At 39.7% G+C, this 20,818-nt stretch overlaps 1 protein-coding gene across 1 annotated transcript; it reads right to left on the bottom strand.

The window, feature by feature from the left end:
* Positions 1–1,878: 1,878 nt before the first annotated feature.
* Positions 1,879–19,213, bottom strand: LOC124259478 (2-methyl-6-phytyl-1,4-hydroquinone methyltransferase 1, chloroplastic-like). Its single transcript, XM_046693613.1, has 6 exons — positions 19,094–19,213; positions 6,522–6,650; positions 5,943–6,078; positions 5,357–5,449; positions 3,223–3,335; positions 1,879–1,914 (listed from the first exon to the last, which is right to left on the bottom strand). Exons 2-6 carry the CDS (start codon positions 6,645–6,647, stop codon positions 1,879–1,881), a joined length of 504 nt encoding a protein of 167 aa, XP_046549569.1. The 5' UTR covers positions 6,648–6,650; positions 19,094–19,213.
* Positions 19,214–20,818: the final 1,605 nt, after the last annotated feature.

Genomic DNA, 20,818 nt, shown 5'->3' with positions numbered 1-20,818 from the left:
TGATGTGTGATATCATCATGGTGATGTACCCCGGGTGGTATGTGGTATCATCCTTGTGCTACATGTACCCCGGGAGATGTGTGGTATCATCATGGTGCTACATGTACCACAGGTGGTGTGTGGTATCATCAAGGTGCTACATGTACCCCGGGTGGTGTGTGGTATCATCATGGTGCTACATGTACCACAGGTGGTGTGTGGTATCATCCTGGTGCTATATGTGCCCCGGCCGATGTTGGTATCACCATGGTGCTACATGTACCCCGGGTGGTGTGTGGTATCATCATGGTGATGTATCCCGGGTTGTGTGTGGTATCATCATGGTGCTACATGTACCCCGGGTGGTGTGTGGTATCATCATGGTGCTACATGTACCCAAGGTGGTGTTTGGTATCATCATGGTAATGTACCCCGGGTGATGTGTGGTATCAGCATGGTGATGTACCCCAGGTGGTATGTGGTATCATCATGGTGATGTATCCCGGGTGGTGTGTGGTAATCACCATGTAGCACCATGATGATACCACACACCATCTGTGGTACATGTAGCACCATGATATTACCACACACCACCCGCGGTACATGTAGCACCATGATGATACCACACACCACCCAGGGTACATGTAGCACCATGATGATACCACACACCACCTGTGGTACATGTAGCACCATGATGATACCACACATCACCGGAGTGGAACCGTGAACATTCGGGGAAGATTCGTATCCTTGCTGATGTTCAACATCCCCTGTTCGTAAAGTCATGAAGATTCGAGTTAAAACTAGTCTTCAGCAACCAACGTTAGTTACGTTTGAATTGGTCTTCAGCGTCCTTTGCGCCGTGTGACGTTAAACAACAAAGAGAGTTTGATCAAACATTACAAACCCAAATTATAATCGCTCTCCCATATCCTGATGCCTTAAACAAAAGGAGATTTGATCAAACATTATAAACCCATATAATAATCTCTCCCCCCCATATTCTGATGTCTAAAACAAAGGGAGATTTGACATCTGAGTAGATGATCAGAAACAGGAGAAGGTGAGAACCCCCTATAAATTTTTCAGTCGACTTTTATAGCTTACAGCAATACTTCCAGCTGCTGAGCGCGGAGTACTATTGCAACTGGGTGTAACATGACATATATACTAGAGTACACAATACATGGCAGCATTCAGCGCAAGAACAATTACGGTGGTACTAAAGACTATTAGAGTAGTGGTAAAAGAAATACCTTCAGTAAAAATAATATTCACCTTGCAGCAACAACATTGGCCAAGCTTGGAAATAGGCCTCGCCTTGATATCCAGTTGTTGTTTTTTAACATATGATCAACACAACATTGGCGTCTCGTACACACCGTAAATCAGATACAATATTCCTCTTGTGGAAGCAAATTGATATACACTCTTACAAAAGAAAGAAACGCATGGCGTTTTCAGCAGTTCATTTCGATATATTTTGACAGCAATCGTCATTAAGACAAGTCCTATGTTTGAATCACGTTAATCATGTCGTGGTTAATGTGTATTGCACGCAAACGCATCCCAGAATGTGTTTGAAGACGAAAACGATACATGATAAGTGCATGCAGAAACTGTTTTCCATGTAATGCACCTGCAATGTGTCGGACATGAGTAGAGAAATTGACCATAAAAGGCCAAACCAAATACATCATTTCATTACGAAACTTACGACGTAGACGAAGATGAAAAATGCCAAGATTGAATACTACTGACCAAAGTATGACCATTGGGCATTAGGAAGACACTTCAACGTACACCACAGCACCACATCTCGATATACCCGCTTCATTTCGACCCAAGATCGTCCCAGAAGTGGAAGACCAAGAGTGACCACTCCTTCTCAGGACCGATTCATCCGGGTGTTTCATCTACGTCACCGATTATATTCTGTACAATAAGGAGGACAAAGCAGTGTTTTTCAATAAAATGCTTGTTGTCGGTATATACTCTAGTAGGTGTTAAAGAGATTTGAATTATATATTTTTTTATGCTCTAAAAATATGGGAAGGGGGAGGGGCTCATTGATTTTTGTACATGACATGCAAGGGGAGGTCACTTACTTTCACATTGTACTTATATGCTTCTCCATAAAAATCATCATCACCCCCCAAGCCATAAATTGTGAACGGTCCTTAATAGGGTAGGGTCTATACACCTATATGTCTTTCTAACGCTGTTTCTAAGCGAGACACGCCCCTATGTATATAGGTAACTCCCAAGTACAACCATGTTGTCGATGTCAAACCCCATGTCGCAACACCTCGCCTAATAATTTGATGTATATTCAAGTTTATAGTCTGCTCAGGTTTAACTGCCATATAGTCGACGACGGTTTTCACATTAAAGTCTACTCAATCAATCTAAATATATTTACCAATACCAACACCAAAGGTTATTCCTTAATTTCGCAGGAAATGGAACTGACCGAAGGAAATGTTAAATGTCCTGTTTTCGGAGTTCCATGGAACCGGTCATGTGACTGAGTAACCATAAACATATCTGCTTTGCAGTTACATACAAACATACACAAAACAGAAAGAAATTAGAATAATTGGTAATAGCAGATGTTTGATATGTACAACGAGGTTGTACGGGCTGTGTCGAGTCGTAAATCCCCCGAACTTGGCCTCGTGATGTATAGACCCATTCCACTCGCTAGTTAACTTGTACCCCATACACAACACTTTATTGCACTTAGCAACGTTTTCATGTAGATTCGTATAGAGCGCCAGTCGACCAGTTCATACAACTATGGGGGCGGTGGGGTAGCCTTGTGGTTAAAGCGTTCGCTCGTCACACGGAAAACCTGGGTTCGATTCCCCACATGGGTACAATGTGTGAAACCCATTTCAAGTGAACTCCCGCCGTGATATTGCTGGAATATTGCTAAACGCGGCGTAAAAGTAAACTCACTCACTCAAACTCATACAACTATGAAAAACTACAATCCTAGTAAACGATGAATGAATTAATGTTTATTTAATCTCCTCATTTCTGTTTACATTTTACTTGATAAAGGACTGTATTGATGGACACGCTATGATTATATTTCTTTAAACATTACTCCATCTTTATCTGCGTATGTTCCATATTGTGATAAGCGAGAAACTATTCACTGTGAAGTCAAATAACACGATAGCGAAATACAATGCCGGTTATGTCTATGAAATAATTGGGAACAATAACTCGGGATACTTTTCTCCATTTCCCCTCCTTCTCTAGGGAGTCCATGAGGGGCTCCAGTCGATCCTTGTATTCATCCACTTCTCTCAGGAACACCTCACGCATTACAATGCATATAATGCCGCCTGGAAAAGAAAGAGTTCCTTGCAATAAATCTGCCATGTCCTATAACCTTAGATTTATCAATGAATCAAACGGAGAAGTTTTTAACTATCTTCTCATGGGGGAACTGTATTGTTTTATCCACACAAACGGAAGAGTTTAAGATAGAAACGGCTTGAAGCTACAACAAGCTTTTATTTAAAAAGGTGGATGGCCTCTTGAAACGCTCAACTAAGGGACTTAACTGAACCAAATATATCACAAAATACGGAAACCCATGAAGTACATTCAAACACTATTTCTATATTAAATAATGCCATACTTATGGGTTTCATACTTCCAGAGTTACTCAAATCTCCCTAAACCTCTGAAGGGTTTCCTTCTTCCAGGGTTACTCAAATCTCCCTAAACCTCTGAAGGGTTTCATACTTCCAGGGTTACTCAAATCTCCCTAAACCTCTGAAGGGTTTCATACTTCCAGGGTTACTCAAATCTCCCTAAACCTCTGAAGGGTTTCATACTTCCAGAGTTACTCAAATCTCCCTAAACCTCTGAAGGGTTTCATACTTCCAGGGTTACTCAAATCTCCCTAAACCTCTGAAGGGTTTCATACTTCCAGGGTTACTCAAATCTCCCTAAACCTCTGAAGGGTTTCCTCTTCCAGGGTTACTCAAATCTCCCTAAACCTCTGAAGGGGTTTCATTCCAGGGTTACTCAAATTTCCCTAAACCTCTGAAGGGTTTCATACTTCCAGGGTTACTCAAATCTCCCTAAACCTCTGAAGGGTTTCATACTTCCAGAGTTACTCAAATTTCCCTAAACCTTTGAAGGGTTTCATACTTCCAGAGTTACTCAAATTTCCCTAAACCTCTGAAGATCCACCAAGATTGACAATGCTATTCCACTTCAGTCCGGAGCATGTCAACTATTATTTTAACACTTAACATGTACAAAAACCATCATGTACACTGTTAATCCAAGGATTGAGACAACTAATAGATCCACACATTGATTTGCGATTTTATATAAATTATGTATGTTTAAAGGCCAATATTAGGTCCTATGTGGAATACCAAGAATTGCAACAATCCGAGTCTACGTCCAAGTTATAGAAAATACTTTTTGTACCAATCTATTTACAACCTCAGAAAAGCATGCCTATCTAGAGGTATCAAACGTGCTATGTGTGGCTCCAAAACACGACCAGAACAAGAATTACGTGACCAACACAGAGTGCAAATCACAACGCGATCTTAGCGCTAAGGTGATCGGAACTCCCATCCTTTAATATAGACTTACGATCGCCGTAGCGCTAAGGTGATCGGAACTCCCATCCTTTAATATAGACTTACGATCGCCGTAGCGCTAAGGTGATCGGAACTCCCATCCTTTAATATAGACTTACGATCGTCGTAGCGCTAAGGTGTTCGGAACTCCCATCCTTTAATATAGACTTACGATCGCCGTAGCGCTAAGGTGATCGGAACTCCCAACCTTTATATACTTACGATCGCCGTAGCGCTAAGGTGATCGGAACTCCCATCCTTTAATATAGATCGATCGTAGCGCTAAGGTGATCGGAACTCCCATCCTTTAATATAGACTTACGATCGCCGTAGCGCTAAGGTGATCGGAGCTCCCATCCTTTAATATAGACTTACGATGGCCGTAGCGCTAAAGTGATCGGAACTCCCAACCTTTAATATAGACTTACGATCGTCGTAGCGCTAAGGTGATCGGAACTCCCATCCTTTAATATAGACTTACGATAGCCGTAGCGCTAAGGTGATCGGAACTCCCAACCTTTAATATAGACTTACGATCGCCGTAGCGCTAAGGTGATCGGAGCTAAGGTGATCGGAGCTCCCATTCTTTAATATAGACTTACGATCGTCGTAGCGCTAAGGTGATCGGAACTCCCATCCTTTAATATAGACTTACGATCGCCGTAGCGCTAAGGTGATCGGAACCCCCAACCTTTAATATAGACTTACGATCGTCGTGGCTCTGAGATCGCTTTGTGGGACGGGGACCTGGTATTTACCTGGTTTAACGATCCGGATCAGCTCCAGAATTCCGGAACAAGGAATGTGTCCCTCTCCCATGCCGCCGCTGGTGACGGCGCAGTCGTATGTATCTGTAATGTTATTCAGAGCCCATTTCAAATTTAAACATCACTGCCAAATAACCAACGTCTCGTAATGTAATTTTCAGAGCTAAACACACAAAAATAGAAATATCACAGACATAATAGAATAAATAGATAGCAAGCATTCTTCTATAACTTAGACTTTCAAAAGCGATAGCAAGAGAATAATAATGTTTAGTCAGTTGCATTGAAAAGAAATCAATAGACAAAACCAAACGCATTCTGCTCTAAATTAGTCATTTCAAAAGCATATAGCATAAAGAGAATAATTATAGTTAGCAAAATACACCGAACACAACCCTCGACAAACATGTTGATATCCCAAAGATTTTCAGACCTAGCTGAAACGCTCTTGACTACATAAAGTTCGCAGTAATAGATGGTATGTGGTATTTGATCTTCTGACAAGGTTATAAACAACAACATATGAACATATTTAGCCTATCCGCTTCATAGCCTATTCATATGAGGACCAGCTTACCATTGGGGATGGCCAGGGGAACCTGACACAGATACTCGTTATAACACTCCTGGTACAAGCCCTTCTTCTGGGCTCTCAGTAGCATCCTGCTGGAGGGCTCAAGTGCATCAATGTGGACAAACCCATGGGACTTCAGCTGCAACAAAAGCTATGCTTAATATGTCTTGTTGAACATCAGTTACATGTTGAGCACAGGTTTCTTACGGGTCTGATCCATATTCTCAAACAAAAAACCCGCAGGGTTACTAAATATACTAGGGAAATATATTTGACAGTTTATACTTGAAATGGGTACTCGATAGGATAAGTCCTGTGACTATAACCTTCTAGCGCCTAACAGACAGCTCGGGTTATCCGGGTAATAATGAACTGTCTGTTTGTATGCGCTTTGAGCATGCATGCACTTGATGTATGGAAATTAGCGCTGTAGAAGTACACAATATTATAATATTATATTATATGTCTGCATGCATGCATTTAGAACCAATGTGTGGCTTTGATGAAATTCTGGCATAACCTCAGGCGATTCCCCATTGACGTTGAGCCCCTGTATTATCCTCCCAGATTCAGTAAGCTCACCTGTTCAGCTACGAAGCCAGTTCCTGCACCAATGTCTAGAATCTTCTTCTTCTCCCTGTCGCTTTCAAAGTAATCAGCAACTGCCTTGCCTGCAATCATGGGTCCGTTGTACCGACCTGGACACATATCCTGAAATACATCGGCTTAATAGAAACCAATTAAGGCACTGCAGCTGACCTGCCGTTTCTGGAAATATTGGTTAAATGGTAAAAACCTGAAAACGTGTTTGCAAAGAGGGTAATACAAAACTTAAAAGCCGGGTCGACAGAGGAAATACATCCACATCATGTTCCCACATACCAACAGATATCGCTCGTAAAATATTCTCAGCGGTGGAGCAAAATAATATCATATGAATGACATGTTTACCACTAAATCCCAACTTCGGATCTGAGACAACATGCCCGAGATTACATAGACAAAAGTTTAGCTTCATAACGTCATAGGTTTCGAGTGAGTGAGTTAAGTAATGATGTAAAACACTCCTGCCAAACTGTAACAAATTAGAATGTTTTATTATCATTATTCCTGTGTTTTGTTTTTGTTGTTGTTGTTTTGTTGTTTTAGGGTTTTTTATTTGGTTTTGGTTTGGTTTTTTTTTTTTGGGGTTGTTTTGGTTGTTTTTGGTGTTTGGTTTTTTGTCTGACCTTACACTTAGATAGAATTGTATGAGTGGTGGGGTACTACGATTTGGACATTTATCAGTGAAAATCAGTGATGGCACCAAGTGTTCAAGGTTAACATATCCTGCCCTATAGTTAACGTCCTGTCCATAAGATAGACATAAATGTAAATTACTTTGATTGTCTACCATTAAATCTACGAACTGACTTGACGAGGGTTTTGATGGTGAAGCCAGTGCTGTAAACAAAAGGTGTGGCTCCATGGAATTAAAATAAAAATAAAAACATTCAAACTCTGAAGTACGTAACCAGCTGGGAAATGTAGACTTTATATGCTGGAACAATTGAATTCAGCCTCTTGTCATATAATTCATATATCCATCAGAAACTAACCACATACCTCTTTGAACCTATGTCCAGTTTGTTACATAAACTGCAACAAAAGAGAAATGTTTTAACTTTGAAAGGATCTATCTGCTCCACACCAGAACAACTTGAGTCGGAAACTACAGTACTGACACATTCGGTTAATATGATGCCAGGAAATAGCAGAGAGGTCTGGATGCCGGCAGCAAGCAGTCGACCCATCACTGTGCTCCTGCTGATGTGGTGACCCAATGCTGTTGATACTGATGACGTCACTGTGAGCATCCGGTTGCGCAGATGGACAATGCGTAGGTGATGGTCACCTTGCAGGGTGGTCACTCACGGTCGTCTCGGTCTGGGACTGTCTGGCCAGTTTGGTTGTGGCGTATCATTGACAATTTGACCGGTATGTAAACAGCATCAGATCATCGACATATCATATCCCTATTATTTTGAAAAGATAGACAATGAAGGTTTTGAAGCTGAGGTGGCTTTATGAAAACCTTGAGCAAATGTATCTAACATCAGTGATGGGACCACGCAGGCTTGAGCCTCACTAGTCCATTGAGATGAGTGAGTGAGTAGACTTACATGGGCTGCTTTGAGTATAGCTTTTTCAGGGTTTGTATGACAGACTAGATCGCGAGCCCAGCGCGTATATTCGCTACTATCGCGATCAAGGGAACGCGTGAAGATGTTTGCTCGCGTACTGATCACGACGGGGGCGCGAAACGGTAAGGGGGTTGTAGTGAGTGAGTATGGTTTTACGCCGCTGTTAGTAATATTCAAGCAATATCGCGGCGGGGGACACCAGAAATGGGAGTTGAACCCCTTGGCTGCCACACCGCCCCCACTGGCAGTTCGGAAGATGCAGAGCCTACATCACAATATGAGATACCATGAAGCCTCACGCAACACATGTTTCTCATAAATGTAATGCATCAAAAGGTTTCCTATTTCATTAATATTGAAACGTCCTGGAACTAATTGAATCATCAAACAAATGCAAATCAGAAAGACAATTCATCTTTTTATATATTATGTATTAATAGATTAATACGTACGTAAAAATAAAGTAGCTTTTGAATAGGCAAATTTACTTCCAGGTGTACATTATTTCTGCATCATATGTAACAATAAGCAAAACATCGTCCAGTCTGCATAAATGTATAAGTGTTCCTGTTGTTTAAGACTAACAACTAGTCTCTGAAATGAAAATATTTTACAGAAAAAAGCTCATAATTAAAAAATAAAATATCATAAAAAAGAGCCCTGAGACTTTCTTCTGAAGCTGTGGAAATCTAGACTTGACACATTTTCTAGACTTGCATGGGCTTTCTGGGATATATTTGCTTCAGGGTCTGTATGAGAGACTACTGTTGTATTTAAAGAGTGTGTATTTGGTGGTTTTGGTGGTGATGTGGTGATGATGATGATGATGGTGGTGGTGGTGATGATGATGATGATGATGATGATGATAGTTTAAATTTATGGACAAAGTAATCTGTCCTGATTCAATTCAATGTAGTCGCTATGTGGCTGAAATAACCGATTATATACCGGGGGGATAAAAATCACCGAAACACCCCAGAGATGTCGTGTGCGACGACATTCGACAGCCAAACGACAAGATATGATCTAAGCCCTCCCAAGAAGAATGACGATGGACATCATCCAGGTGACAACATCAGAGTCGGCGTGATTCTTTCTGTCCGCTTGAAACTATTTCCGTGTCTTGTAGAGGGCGTGGTCAAACACGCTATTGGTGTGTGCTTCGACGTACATTGTAATAACGTGGTAAAATGTAATATACTGCGGTAAATTGTAATAGTGCGGTAATTTGTCTTAGAACTTGAGAAATTTCTTATGGGTGCTTGTATTAGCTACTACACCTCAATTCAGTGGAACCGTCATGCCAGAATCGGTTACTGTTTGTCTGTCATAAATGTTGAAATTTTGTTGTGATTTTAATGTTTTCAACATATTTTACTTCATGCATCTCTATCGTTTGTGGTTTTTAAAGTAAATTGATTTAAAACCAGTTGTAAGGTTTCTTTGGCCGTAAGTTTAGGTGATATGTGTATTATTAAGTTTGCCGATGTGGAATATGAGTGAGTTTGGATTTACGCCGCTTTTAGCAATATTCCGGCAATATCACGTGGCCATCATGTGAGGCAAGAAATAAATATAAGATGCCGACGCTTCGAAATTGATCACACTTAAGACATTTTTCCTTCAGGTTTTGAAGACAGATCTGGTTTTCGATTCCCTGCTTGAAGAAATCAAAATGACCTTAATGTCAAAGACATGTCCATTCAAGTTCTAGGTCCCCTGATTTCTAAAAAGAGCTTTTGTTTTCACCAATACTTTGCTCGGGGTAGTTAGAAGTCGTTCAATGGATATATGCCTGACTGTGGCCAAACACAAGTAAAACTGGATAATGTACTGGGCGCCATGAAGACGTTCTGTTTCCCTGATTCTGAACAAAATGGCCTTTGTTGCAACCGATCGGGTACTAGAAGACCGGGCTTAGTTGTGTTATAGGGACTAATTCAGGACAGCCATCGTCCAAATATTTAAACACTAACACTATGTACTCAAGACATGCGAGACTTTATTGTAATATATATATGACGCTAAGCTGTATTATTAATCACTACTGTACATCCTTATCACTACCGCATTGTACATTGACTTGTCAGGCAATTAATTACTGTGTATGACATTTATAACCTTTATTGGTCATTCCCCTTGGCCGTGTCTGCCATCGCATCAACTGGTCAAGGAAGTGCTATTGTATTTTCTATCTGTCCATTGTTGAGTCATCGCCTGTCTATTGTTGTCAAAAACTGTACATATACTTAGAATGCTCACATCTACCATTTAAATCTCAGAACTTTATTCATCTTAAGATAAAAGTTGTTTAACAAACGATCATAGATTCAAATCGCTATTATTGGTTTGTATTACAAGGGGGGTAAGCGTAGTAGTTGGAACAGTGAAACAAATGCACGTGCGATATGTGATGAGCGTTAACTTAGACCAACCCTCCTTGTTCTAGTGTTTCATCTAATGTGCATACCCCCTTGTAATACAAACCAATAATAGCGGTTTGACACCATGATCGTTTGTTAAACAACTTTTATCCTAAGTTGAATAAAATTCTGAGATTTTAATGTTCAATTGGCAAGGTAAAATTATGAGGATTCGCAATCTTATTTTCACTTTTTTTTCTATTTACTTTTTTGTTTAAAGTCAAATTCATTGGTACATTTTCACTGCAAATAGACTATAGTACAAGCAGCCGCACATACACATACACGCGCATGCACGACGTCATATGAGCGAAATATTCTCAAGCACGACATTAAACCCAATTTCACCTCACCTCACCTGACATCGTGAGTATTTACTATAGTGGTTCGTAAACACATGTTCATGACACTGTGGAAATTACGCAGTCGACTCTGCTATTACCAGATATTTTGTACGAATACAAGCGCGTAGGAAGACAAATTTTTTCGTGTAAACCCGATAGGTTGCAAAGCTTTATATTTAGATAGTATTGGGGAACTGACCGAACCTTTTTAGCAACAACCATGTGTAAACCCGGGCTTTTTTTATAATGGTAGCTACGCCCCTGGAATATGGAAAATGTTTTGTTGCTTATATTGATGTCCAATGTTTGATAGTCATTCGTCGGCGTCAGCTGCTAACAAACATTGTACGTTCCTACCTTCTCATATCTCGTACTCCAGGTTGCATAACATTCAACAGCCTGCGCATGTGTTATGCCCTTCCTGTACACAAGACGTGACTCCCTCGAAGTCCTCTTCGTCCCAGACGTGGACAGCACCAGCGGGGATGTTACCTCACATATGTTAGATACAAGACTAGCTTCCTCTTTGTTCGTAAATTGCAGTAATCATCGACGTTAATGGAAATGAACGCCCTTTCATTGACAATAGTCCTTTAGACCAAGCCATGCTCCGGATCAAGTTTCATAATTAATAATTGTAGTACATGTAGTACATATACGTTTTCTGATGTACACTTTGAGATGAAATGTAAATTGATTTCAGAAAAAGATGCAAATGTACTGATTAGCTTTCTAAAATACCTCATACAGTTCCATTTTAGAAAAGCTCTTTGGCAACCATGCTTGTCGTTAAAGACGATAACGGGATCGGAATATTGCTAAGAATGGCGTTATGCAAAAAACGATCAAATCCAATCGTTTGCTAGTATTCGACACCTCGCTTGTCGAACTTTGACCTCACAGTCTCAGTGATAGGTTCTGGAACCAGCAAGGTGTCAAGTTTCTGAAACGATTTTGCTGCATTTTTTACACCCTCTATTTTGCTGACATAGGTGAGGTGAGGTGTATATGTACAGAGTAGTTGAAATTACAGGGTTTAATGTCGTGTACAGAGAAATATTTCTAGTTACATATGGACGAGGTGAGGTGAGGTGCGTCGTACTTGAGAATATTTGGACTGCATGCGTGTGTACGTGTATGTGCGGCTGCTTGTACTAGCCCAGCCGGTAGCTGGTTTTATAGTGCTAGCCCACTGAGATACCATGCCGCAGTGAAGCATGAATACCCCACTCAGACACATTATACTGACTCCGAGCCGACCAGTCCTTGTTGTACCCATTAATGCCGAGCGCCAGGCGGGGACCAGCAAGTACCATATTTTAACGTCTTTTGGTATGACGCGGTCGTGGATCGAACCCGCGACCTTCCGCTCTCCGGGCGGACGCTCTAACCACTACACCACGGAGGCGGTTGGTACACTGTTGAAGGGATGGCATACACTAAACGCCAAAAGAAACGTTACCCTCCTACATTTACGAATTACTTAAACACTATCAAAGATATGTTAGAAGGTATTAGTTTACAAGAAAGCTGAACAACACAGCTTTATGCAAATCACGAAAAATAGTTCTCAAATGCATTCATATTTAGGTGAAATGCATCTTTTTCAGAAGAGTTAAATGGTCCTATTTTCGTCCACGCCCAAATAAACCAATAACAGTGATTTAGATGTCCAAAAGAAAGGTTGAAATACAAATCTTGTTTGAGACAAAGATAAACCATTTTAAAGTCACCACTTTTCAACTATTAAAACAAGAAACAACTGTTGTAGAGTGTGTAAAATTGTAAAATAATCATTCCTACGATTTCAGTCTTTTAAAACATTTTCAGCTGATTAGCATTAGTGAAAACAAGTAAAACGTGTCTGGGATGTTGTGAAAAAATGTTTAGGAACATCTGAAATTTTCTTTGGTAACAGTTTTGCTTGCAAAGTAATATTTTTCCATTTTCTGTTTACACATAGCTATATCAATCGCCAAAACGCAGCAATATTCAAGCAGTATTTGCATCAATTTTTTACATGTTGAATGATTCTGTAGCGTATAAAGAGATCCTAGAAGACATGATCTGATACATAAGTACGAGAAATATGCCACGATTAACAGCTGAAGAGAGAGAAAGAGCCATTGGGATGGTGCAGATGGGGTCGACATACAATGTTGTTGCCAACGCCCTCGGATGCTATCGTATCAAGACTTATTCAGGGCTTCAGACAGACTGGGGTCACCGTAGACAGACCAAGAAGTGGACGTCCACGCATCACAACGCCAGCTGAAGATTGGTACCCCCGTCATTAAGGAAGGAGGTTAACGTTTCTTTTGGCGTTTAGTGTATTCTAGTCTATAAATAATTCTCGTCGTAATTTGACGTCAAAGTTGAACCCGTGCATTGTCGTTGACGTTAATGCTATAAAGGGACTTCTCCACATTCCCTTAACTGTAGGTAATCTGTCATTCCAAGACAAAATAGAAATAACAGGACCGGACTATCCTTAACTTTTTTTTAGTAGTATAGATATCAATGGTAATGCTAACATGTCAGCTATGTAATAACTGATTAGGGACATGTCTAATGAGATGGTTATGGTCCTTGTTTTGTCGTAACTATACCGGTGCTTGTGTGTGAGTGGCCCAGTCATTGGAGAGTAAGTGGAATACTGTTCCAAGCGGCTTTTAAACCTCTAGACTTCACCAAACTGTAACTGGTTATAATCTAGCCATTCAGGTCCGCCAAACCTGTCACCACATTAAGTACAATGATCTGGCAGTAAAGTTACTTCTTCAAATAAAATCTCACATACAGGACCAAGTTGATATTATTATACAAACACAGGCCGACGTAGTTTGGCGTAGTTTTTCTAAAAAAGAAACGCATAGTCCGAAAATAAGGACATGTATTAAACGTATTTAAGTGTATATTGGTCGATTAAGTTTGAACATAGATGAAGGATATTCGACACACGGATGAGCATATGTATTGTTTGTCATTGTTAGCATTAATTCAGTTCACTCACTGCGCATGTGTGGACATAAGGGGGCGTTCAGGTCAGTACCTGATGACACCATCCCTTGCAGCCGTCACTGCTCAATACCGCATTGGGAGGGATTGCAAAAGTGGTCGGATTTTTGCTTTGGAAATTCTTTGCCATACCTCCTGCAACGCGCTAGCAAGTCCTCAAAGTGCCTGTGGACGATGGTGACGTTTACGGACGCGTCGATCAAGATCGTCCCATAGATGCTTGATCGGGTTCAGATCAGACGTTTAGGAAAGCCAGGGAAGATCACTGACGTTTGCATTGCCGCGATAGGCACTTGCCACACGAGCTGTGTCAGGTCGAGCGTTCCCGTGTTGAAACAGCTCCCTCTGGCGGTTAAAAAGTGGGAGGAGATGAGGTCGCAGGATTTTGTCCATGTAGCGATTCGAACCATCACTAGCTTTGATCTACCCGTGTAGGACATGGCTCCCCACACCATGACGCTTTCTCCACCAAATATGTCCACCTGTCGACAGCAATTCGGCGCAAAACGTTCGTGTTGGCGTTGATAGACACGATGTCTCCCATCCCGTCGTTCCTAATGTCTGTAACCTGTTGCACCATTGGACACCAGTTGTGCCAGGACAGGTCCAACTTTTGGTCGATATGCTCGAATTCCCACTTCGCTCATACAATTTCTGATGGTTTGGTCGGAAATTCTTCGAAGACCAGGCACCTGTCCTGCAGTGTCCGCTGCTATAGCAAACCGGTGACGGAGGTGAAATACCCGGATGAATCGGTACTGAGCAGGAGTGGCCACTCTTGGTCTTCCACTTCTGGGACGATCTTGGGTCGAATTGAAGCTTGGTGCTGTGGTGGACGTTGAAGTGTCTTGCAACTGCAGAGTGGGACTCCCCTGCTTCCTAATGCCCAAGACCGCCTCCGTGGTGGAGTGGTTAGAGCGTCCACACGGAGAGCGGAAGGTCGCGGGTTCAATCCCCGACCGCGTCATACCAAAAGACATTAAAATATGGTACTTGTTGGTCCCTGCCTGGCGCTCGGCATTAATGGGTACAACAAGGACTGGTCGGCTCGGAGTCAATATAATGTGTCTGAGTGGGGTATTCATGCTTCACTGCGGCATGGTATCTCAGTGGGCAAGCACTATAAAACCAGCTTCAGTCTGGGCTAGTACAAGCAGCCGCACATACACACATACACACGAATGCACGTCGTGATATGAGCAAATTATTCTCAAGCACGACGTTAAACCCAATTTCACCTCACCTCACCTCACCTCACCTCACCTCACCTCACTTCACCTCACCTCACCTCACCTAATGCCCAATGGCCACACTTCAGTCAGTAGTATTAAATCTTGGCATTTTTCATCTTCGTCTACGTCGTAAGTTTCGTAATGAAATGATGTATTTGGTTTGGCCTTTTATAGTCAATGTCTCTACTCATGTCCGACCTATTGCAGGTGCATTACATGGAAAACATTTTCTGCATGCACTTATCATGTATCGTTTTCGTTTTCAAACACATTCTGGGATGTGTTTGCGTGCAATCCACAACAACCACGACCTGATTAACGGGATTCAAACATAGGAATTGTCTTAATGACGATTGCTGTCAAAATATATCGAAATGAACGGCTGAAAACAAAATGCGTTTCTTTCTTTTTTAAGAGTGTATACCAATTTGCTTCCACAAGAGGAATATTGTATCTGATTTACGGTGTGTACGAGACGCCAATGTTGTGTTGATCATATGTTAAAAAACAACTGGATATCAAGGCGAGGCCTACTTCCAAGCTTGGCCAATGTTGTTGCTGCAAGATGAATATTATTTTTACTGAATATATTCCTTACCACTACTCTTATAGTCTTTAGCGCCACCGTAATTGTTCTCGCGCTGAATGCTGCATGTATTGTGTACTCTAGTATGTATGTCATGTTACACCCAGTTGCAATAGTACTCCCCGCTCAGAAGCTGGAAGTATTGCTGTAAGCTATAAAAGTCGACTGAAAAATTTATAGGGGTTCTCACCTTCTCCTGTTTCTGATCATCTACTCAGATGTCAAAGTTGAACATAGATTTCCTGGATTTCGTCTTCTGTTTTATTCTTTTATACTATTGTAAAAAGATGAAATCCAGGAAATTCTTTACCTTCATCAAATAGCATCTTCTAAAATGCCAATCAAAGAAAAAATAGTGTTGTAGGTTATAAAGGTCGACTGAAACATTAATAGTTTTCACCTACCCCTGTTTCTGATCATCATCCCCCCAGTTGGAATAATACTCAATAGATGTAAGTAGTGCTGTAGGTTATAACACTCGACTGAAACATTGATAGTTCTCACATTCTCATGCTTCTGATAATCAACCATCCACTTTTGGTATAATATTCAATAGATGTAAGTATTGCTGTAGGTTATAAAACTCGACTGAAACATTGATAGTTCTCACCTTCTCATGCTTCTGATAATCATCCACCCATTTTTGGTATAATACTCAATAGATGTAAGAAGTGCTGTAGGTTATAAAACTCGACTGAAACATTGATAGTTCTCACATTCTCATGCTTCTGATAATCATCCACCCATTTTTGGTATAATACTCAATAGATGTAAGTATTGCTGTAGGTTATAAAACTCGACTGAAACATTGATAGTTCTCACCTTCTCATGCTTCTGATAATCATCCACCCATTTGGAATAATATTCATTATCTTTAAGTATTGCTGTAGGTTATAAAACTCGACTGATACATTAATAGTTCTCACATTCTCTTGCTTCTGGTAATCATCCACCCATTTTTGGAATAATATTCATTAGATTTAAGTAGTGCTGTAGGTTATAAAAGTCGACTGAAACATTGATAGTTCTCACATTCTCATGCTTCTGATGATAATCATCCACCCATTTTTGGTATAATACTCAATAGATGTAAGAAGTGCTGTAGGTTATAAAACTCGACTGAAACATTGATAGTTCTAACATTCTCATGCTTCTGATAATCATCCACCCATTTTTGGTATAATACTCAATAGATGTAAGTAGTGCTGTAGGTTATAAAACTCGACTGAAACATTGATAGTTCTCACATTCTCATGCTTCTGATAATCATCCACCCATTTTTGGTATAATACTCATTAGATGTAACTAGTGCTGTAGGTTATAAAACTCGACTGAAACATTTGATAGTTCTCACATTCTCATGCTTCTGATAATCATCCACCCATTTTTGGTATAATATTCATAGATGTAAGTAGTGCTGTAGGTTATAAAACTCGACTGAAACATTGATAGTTCTCACATTCTCATGCTTTTGATAATCATCCACCCATTTTGGAATAATACTCATTAGATGTAACTAGTGCTGTAGGTTATAAAACTCGACTGAAACATTGATAGGAGTTCTCACATTCTCATGCTTTTGATCATCATCCACCCATTTGGAATAATATTCAATAGATGTAAGTAGTACTGTAGGTTATAAAACTCGACTGAAACATTGATAGTTCTCACATTCTCATGCTTCTGATAATCATCCACCCATTTTTGGAATAATATTCATTATCTTTAAGTATTGCTGTAGGTTATAAAACTCGACTGAAACATTGATAGTTCTCACCTTCTCATACTTCTGATCATCATCCGCCCATTTGGAATAATATTCATTATCTTTAAGTATTGCTGTAGGCTATAAAAGTCGACTGATATATTAATAGGAGCTCTCACCTCTTACTTCTGGTCATCATCCACCATTTGGAATAATATTCATTATCTTTAAGTACTGCTGTAGGCTATAAAAGTCGACTGAAACATTGATAGTTCTCACATTCTCATGCTTCTGATAATCATCCACCCATTTTTGGTATAATACTCAATAGATGTAAGAAGTGCTGTAGGTTATAAAACTCGACTGAAACATTGATAGTTTTCACATTCTCATGCTTCTGATAATCATCCACCCATTTTTGGTATAATACTCAATAGATGTAAGTAGTGCTGTAGGTTATAAAACTCGACTGAAACATTGATAGTTCTCACATTCTCATGCTTCTGATAATCATCCATCCATTTGGAATAATATTAATTATCTTTAAGTATTGCTGTAGGTTGATATAAAACTCGACTGAAACATTAATAGTTCTCACATTCTCATGCTTCTGATAATCATCCACCCATTTTTGGTATAATACTCAATAGATGTAAGTAGTGCTGTAGGTTATAAAACTCGACTGAAACATTGATAGTTCTCACATTCTCATGCTTCTGATAATCATCCACCCATTTGGAAAAATATTCATTATCTTTAAGTATTGCTGTAGGTTATAAAACTCGACTGAAACATTGATAGTTCTCACCTTCTCATGCTTCTGATAATCATTCACCCATTTGGAATAATATTCATTATCTTTAAGTATTGCTGTAGGCTATAAAAGTCGACTGAAACATTAATAGGAGTTCTCACCTTCATACTTCTGATCATCATCCACCCATTTGGAATAATATTCATTATCTTTAAGTATTGCTGTAGGTTATAAAACTCGACTGAAACATTGATAGTTCTCACCTTCTCATGCTTCTGATCATCATCCACCCATTTGGAATAATATTCATTATCTTTAAGTATTGCTGTAGGTTATAAAAGTCGACTGAAACATGAATAGGAGTTCTCACCTTCTCATACTTCTGATCATCATCCATCCAGTAGGAATAATGATCAGTAGATGTAATAGTGCTGTAGGTTATAAAGGTCGACTGAAAACTTAATATGTGTTCTCACCTTCTCATACTTCTGATCATCATCCGCTCAGTAGCTGGAATAATATTCCTTACCTTTAAGTATTGCTGTAGGCTATAAAAGTCGACTGAAACATTAATAGGAGTTCTCACCTTCTCATACTTCTGATCATCATCCACCCATTTGGAATAATATTCATTATCTTTAAGTATTGCTGTAGGTTATAAAAGTCGACTGAAACATGAATAGGAGTTCTCACCTTCTCATACTTCTGATCATCATCCATCCAGTAGGAATAATGATCAGTAGATGTAATAGTGCTGTAGGTTATAAAGGTCGACTGAAAACTTAATATGTGTTCTCACCTTCTCATACTTCTGATCATCATCCGCTCAGTAGCTGGAATAATATTCCTTACCTTTAAGTATTGCTGTAGGTTATAAAAGTCGACTGAAACATGAATAGGAGTTCTCACCTTCTCATACTTCTGATCATCATCCACCCAGTTAGAATAATACGCAGTAGCTTCAGCTGGTGTTATCCCCTTCCTGAACGAATTATCAACTTCTCTGTTAGCCTCTGCATCACCATCACCCCAGACCTTGGGACCATCAGCATGACATCTGGTGTTAATTGGTCCAGTGCACTTTGATTGATACGATCAGTGTGTACCCGATGTCCCCGAGACAACTATAGCGTGAAAAGAATATCCGTTCATGGATGAAATCAAACATGTTGAGAATGTTTTAGACATCAGAATATAGGAGAGCGATTATTGTTTGGGTTTATAATGTTTGATCAAATCTCCCTTTGTTTTAGACATCAGGAAATGGGAGAGCGATTATTGTTTGAGTTTATTATGTTTGATCAAATCTCCCTTGTTTTAGACATCAGGATATGGGAGAGCGATTATTATTTGGGTTTATAATGTTTGATCAAATCTCCCTTTGTTTTAGACATCAGGATATGGGAGAGCGATTATTATTTGGGTTTATAATGTTTGATCAAATCTCCCTTTGTTTTAGACATCAGGATATGGGAGAGCGATTATTACTTGGGTTTATAATGTTTGATCAAATCTCCCTTTGTTTTAGACATCAGGATATGTGAGAGCGATTATTACTTGGGTTTATAATGTTTGATCAAATCTCCCTTTGTTTTAGACATCAGGATATGGGAGAGCGATTATTATTTGGGTTTATAATGTTTGATCAAATCTCCCTTTGTTTTAGACACCAGGATATGTGAGAGCGATTATTACTTGGGTTTATAATGTTTGATCAAATCTCCCTTTGTTTTAGACATCAGGATATGGGAGAGCGATTATTGTTTGAGTTTATTATGTTTGATCAAATCTCCCTTTGTTTTAGACATCAGGATATGGGAGAGCGATTATTATTTGGGTTTATAATGTTTGATCAAATCTCCCTTTGTTTTAGACATCAGGATATGGGAGAGCGATTATTATTTGGGTTTATAATGTTTGATCAAATCTCCCTTTGTTTTAGACATCAGGATATGGGAGAGCGATTATTATTTGGGTTTATAATGTTTGATCAAATCTCCCTTTGTTTTAGACATCAGGATATGGGAGAGCGATTATTATTTGGGTTTATAATGTTTGATCAAATCTCCCTTTGTTTTAGACATCAGGATATGAGACAGCGATTATTGTTTCGGTTTATAATGTTTCATCAAATCTCCCTTTGTTTTAGACATCAGGATATGTGAGAGCGATTATTACTTGGGTTTATAATGTTTGATCAAATCCCCCTTTGTTTTATACATCAGGATATGGGAGAGCGATTATTGTTTGGGTTTATAATGTTTTATCCAATCCCCCTTTGTTTTAGACATCAGGAAATGGGAGAGAGATTACTGTTTGGGTTTATAAGGTTTGATCAAATCTCCCTTGTTTTACACGTCAGGATATGTGAGAGCGATTATTACTTGGGTTTATAATGTTTGATCAAATCTCCCTTTGTTTTAGACATCAGGATATGTGAGAGCGATTATTACTTGGGTTTATAATGTTTGATCAAATCTCCCTTGTTTTAGACATCAGGATATGGGGGGGGAGATTATTATTTGGGTTTATAATGTTTGATCAAATCTCCCTTTGTTTTAGACATCAGGATATGGGAGAGAGATTATAATTTGGGTTTATAATGTTTGATCAAATCTCCCTTTGATTTAGACA

The sequence above is a fragment of the Haliotis rubra genome, unplaced genomic scaffold, assembly GCF_003918875.1.
Source record: "Haliotis rubra isolate DU_JTF1 unplaced genomic scaffold, ASM391887v1 Scf118, whole genome shotgun sequence".
Classification (NCBI taxonomy): domain Eukaryota; kingdom Metazoa; phylum Mollusca; class Gastropoda; order Lepetellida; family Haliotidae; genus Haliotis; species Haliotis rubra.
Note: the sequence above shows the minus strand (reverse complement) of the source record. Positions and strands in the feature narration are given on the sequence as shown.

What these genes read in the sequence shown, in the direction of transcription:
- LOC124259478 (XM_046693613.1), bottom strand. Translation starts at nt 6,647, where the DNA reads ATGTGTCCAGGTCGGTACAACGGACCCATGATTGCAGGCAAGGCAGTT. An exon ending in CTGGCTTCGTAGCTGAACAG is followed by an intron (nt 6,079 to 6,521) that starts GTGAGCTTACTG and finishes CTTTTGTTGCAG; the next exon opens with CTGAAGTCCCATGGGTTTGT. An exon ending in TCCCCTGGCCATCCCCAATG is followed by an intron (nt 5,450 to 5,942) that starts GTAAGCTGGTCC and finishes ATAACATTACAG; the next exon opens with ATACATACGACTGCGCCGTC.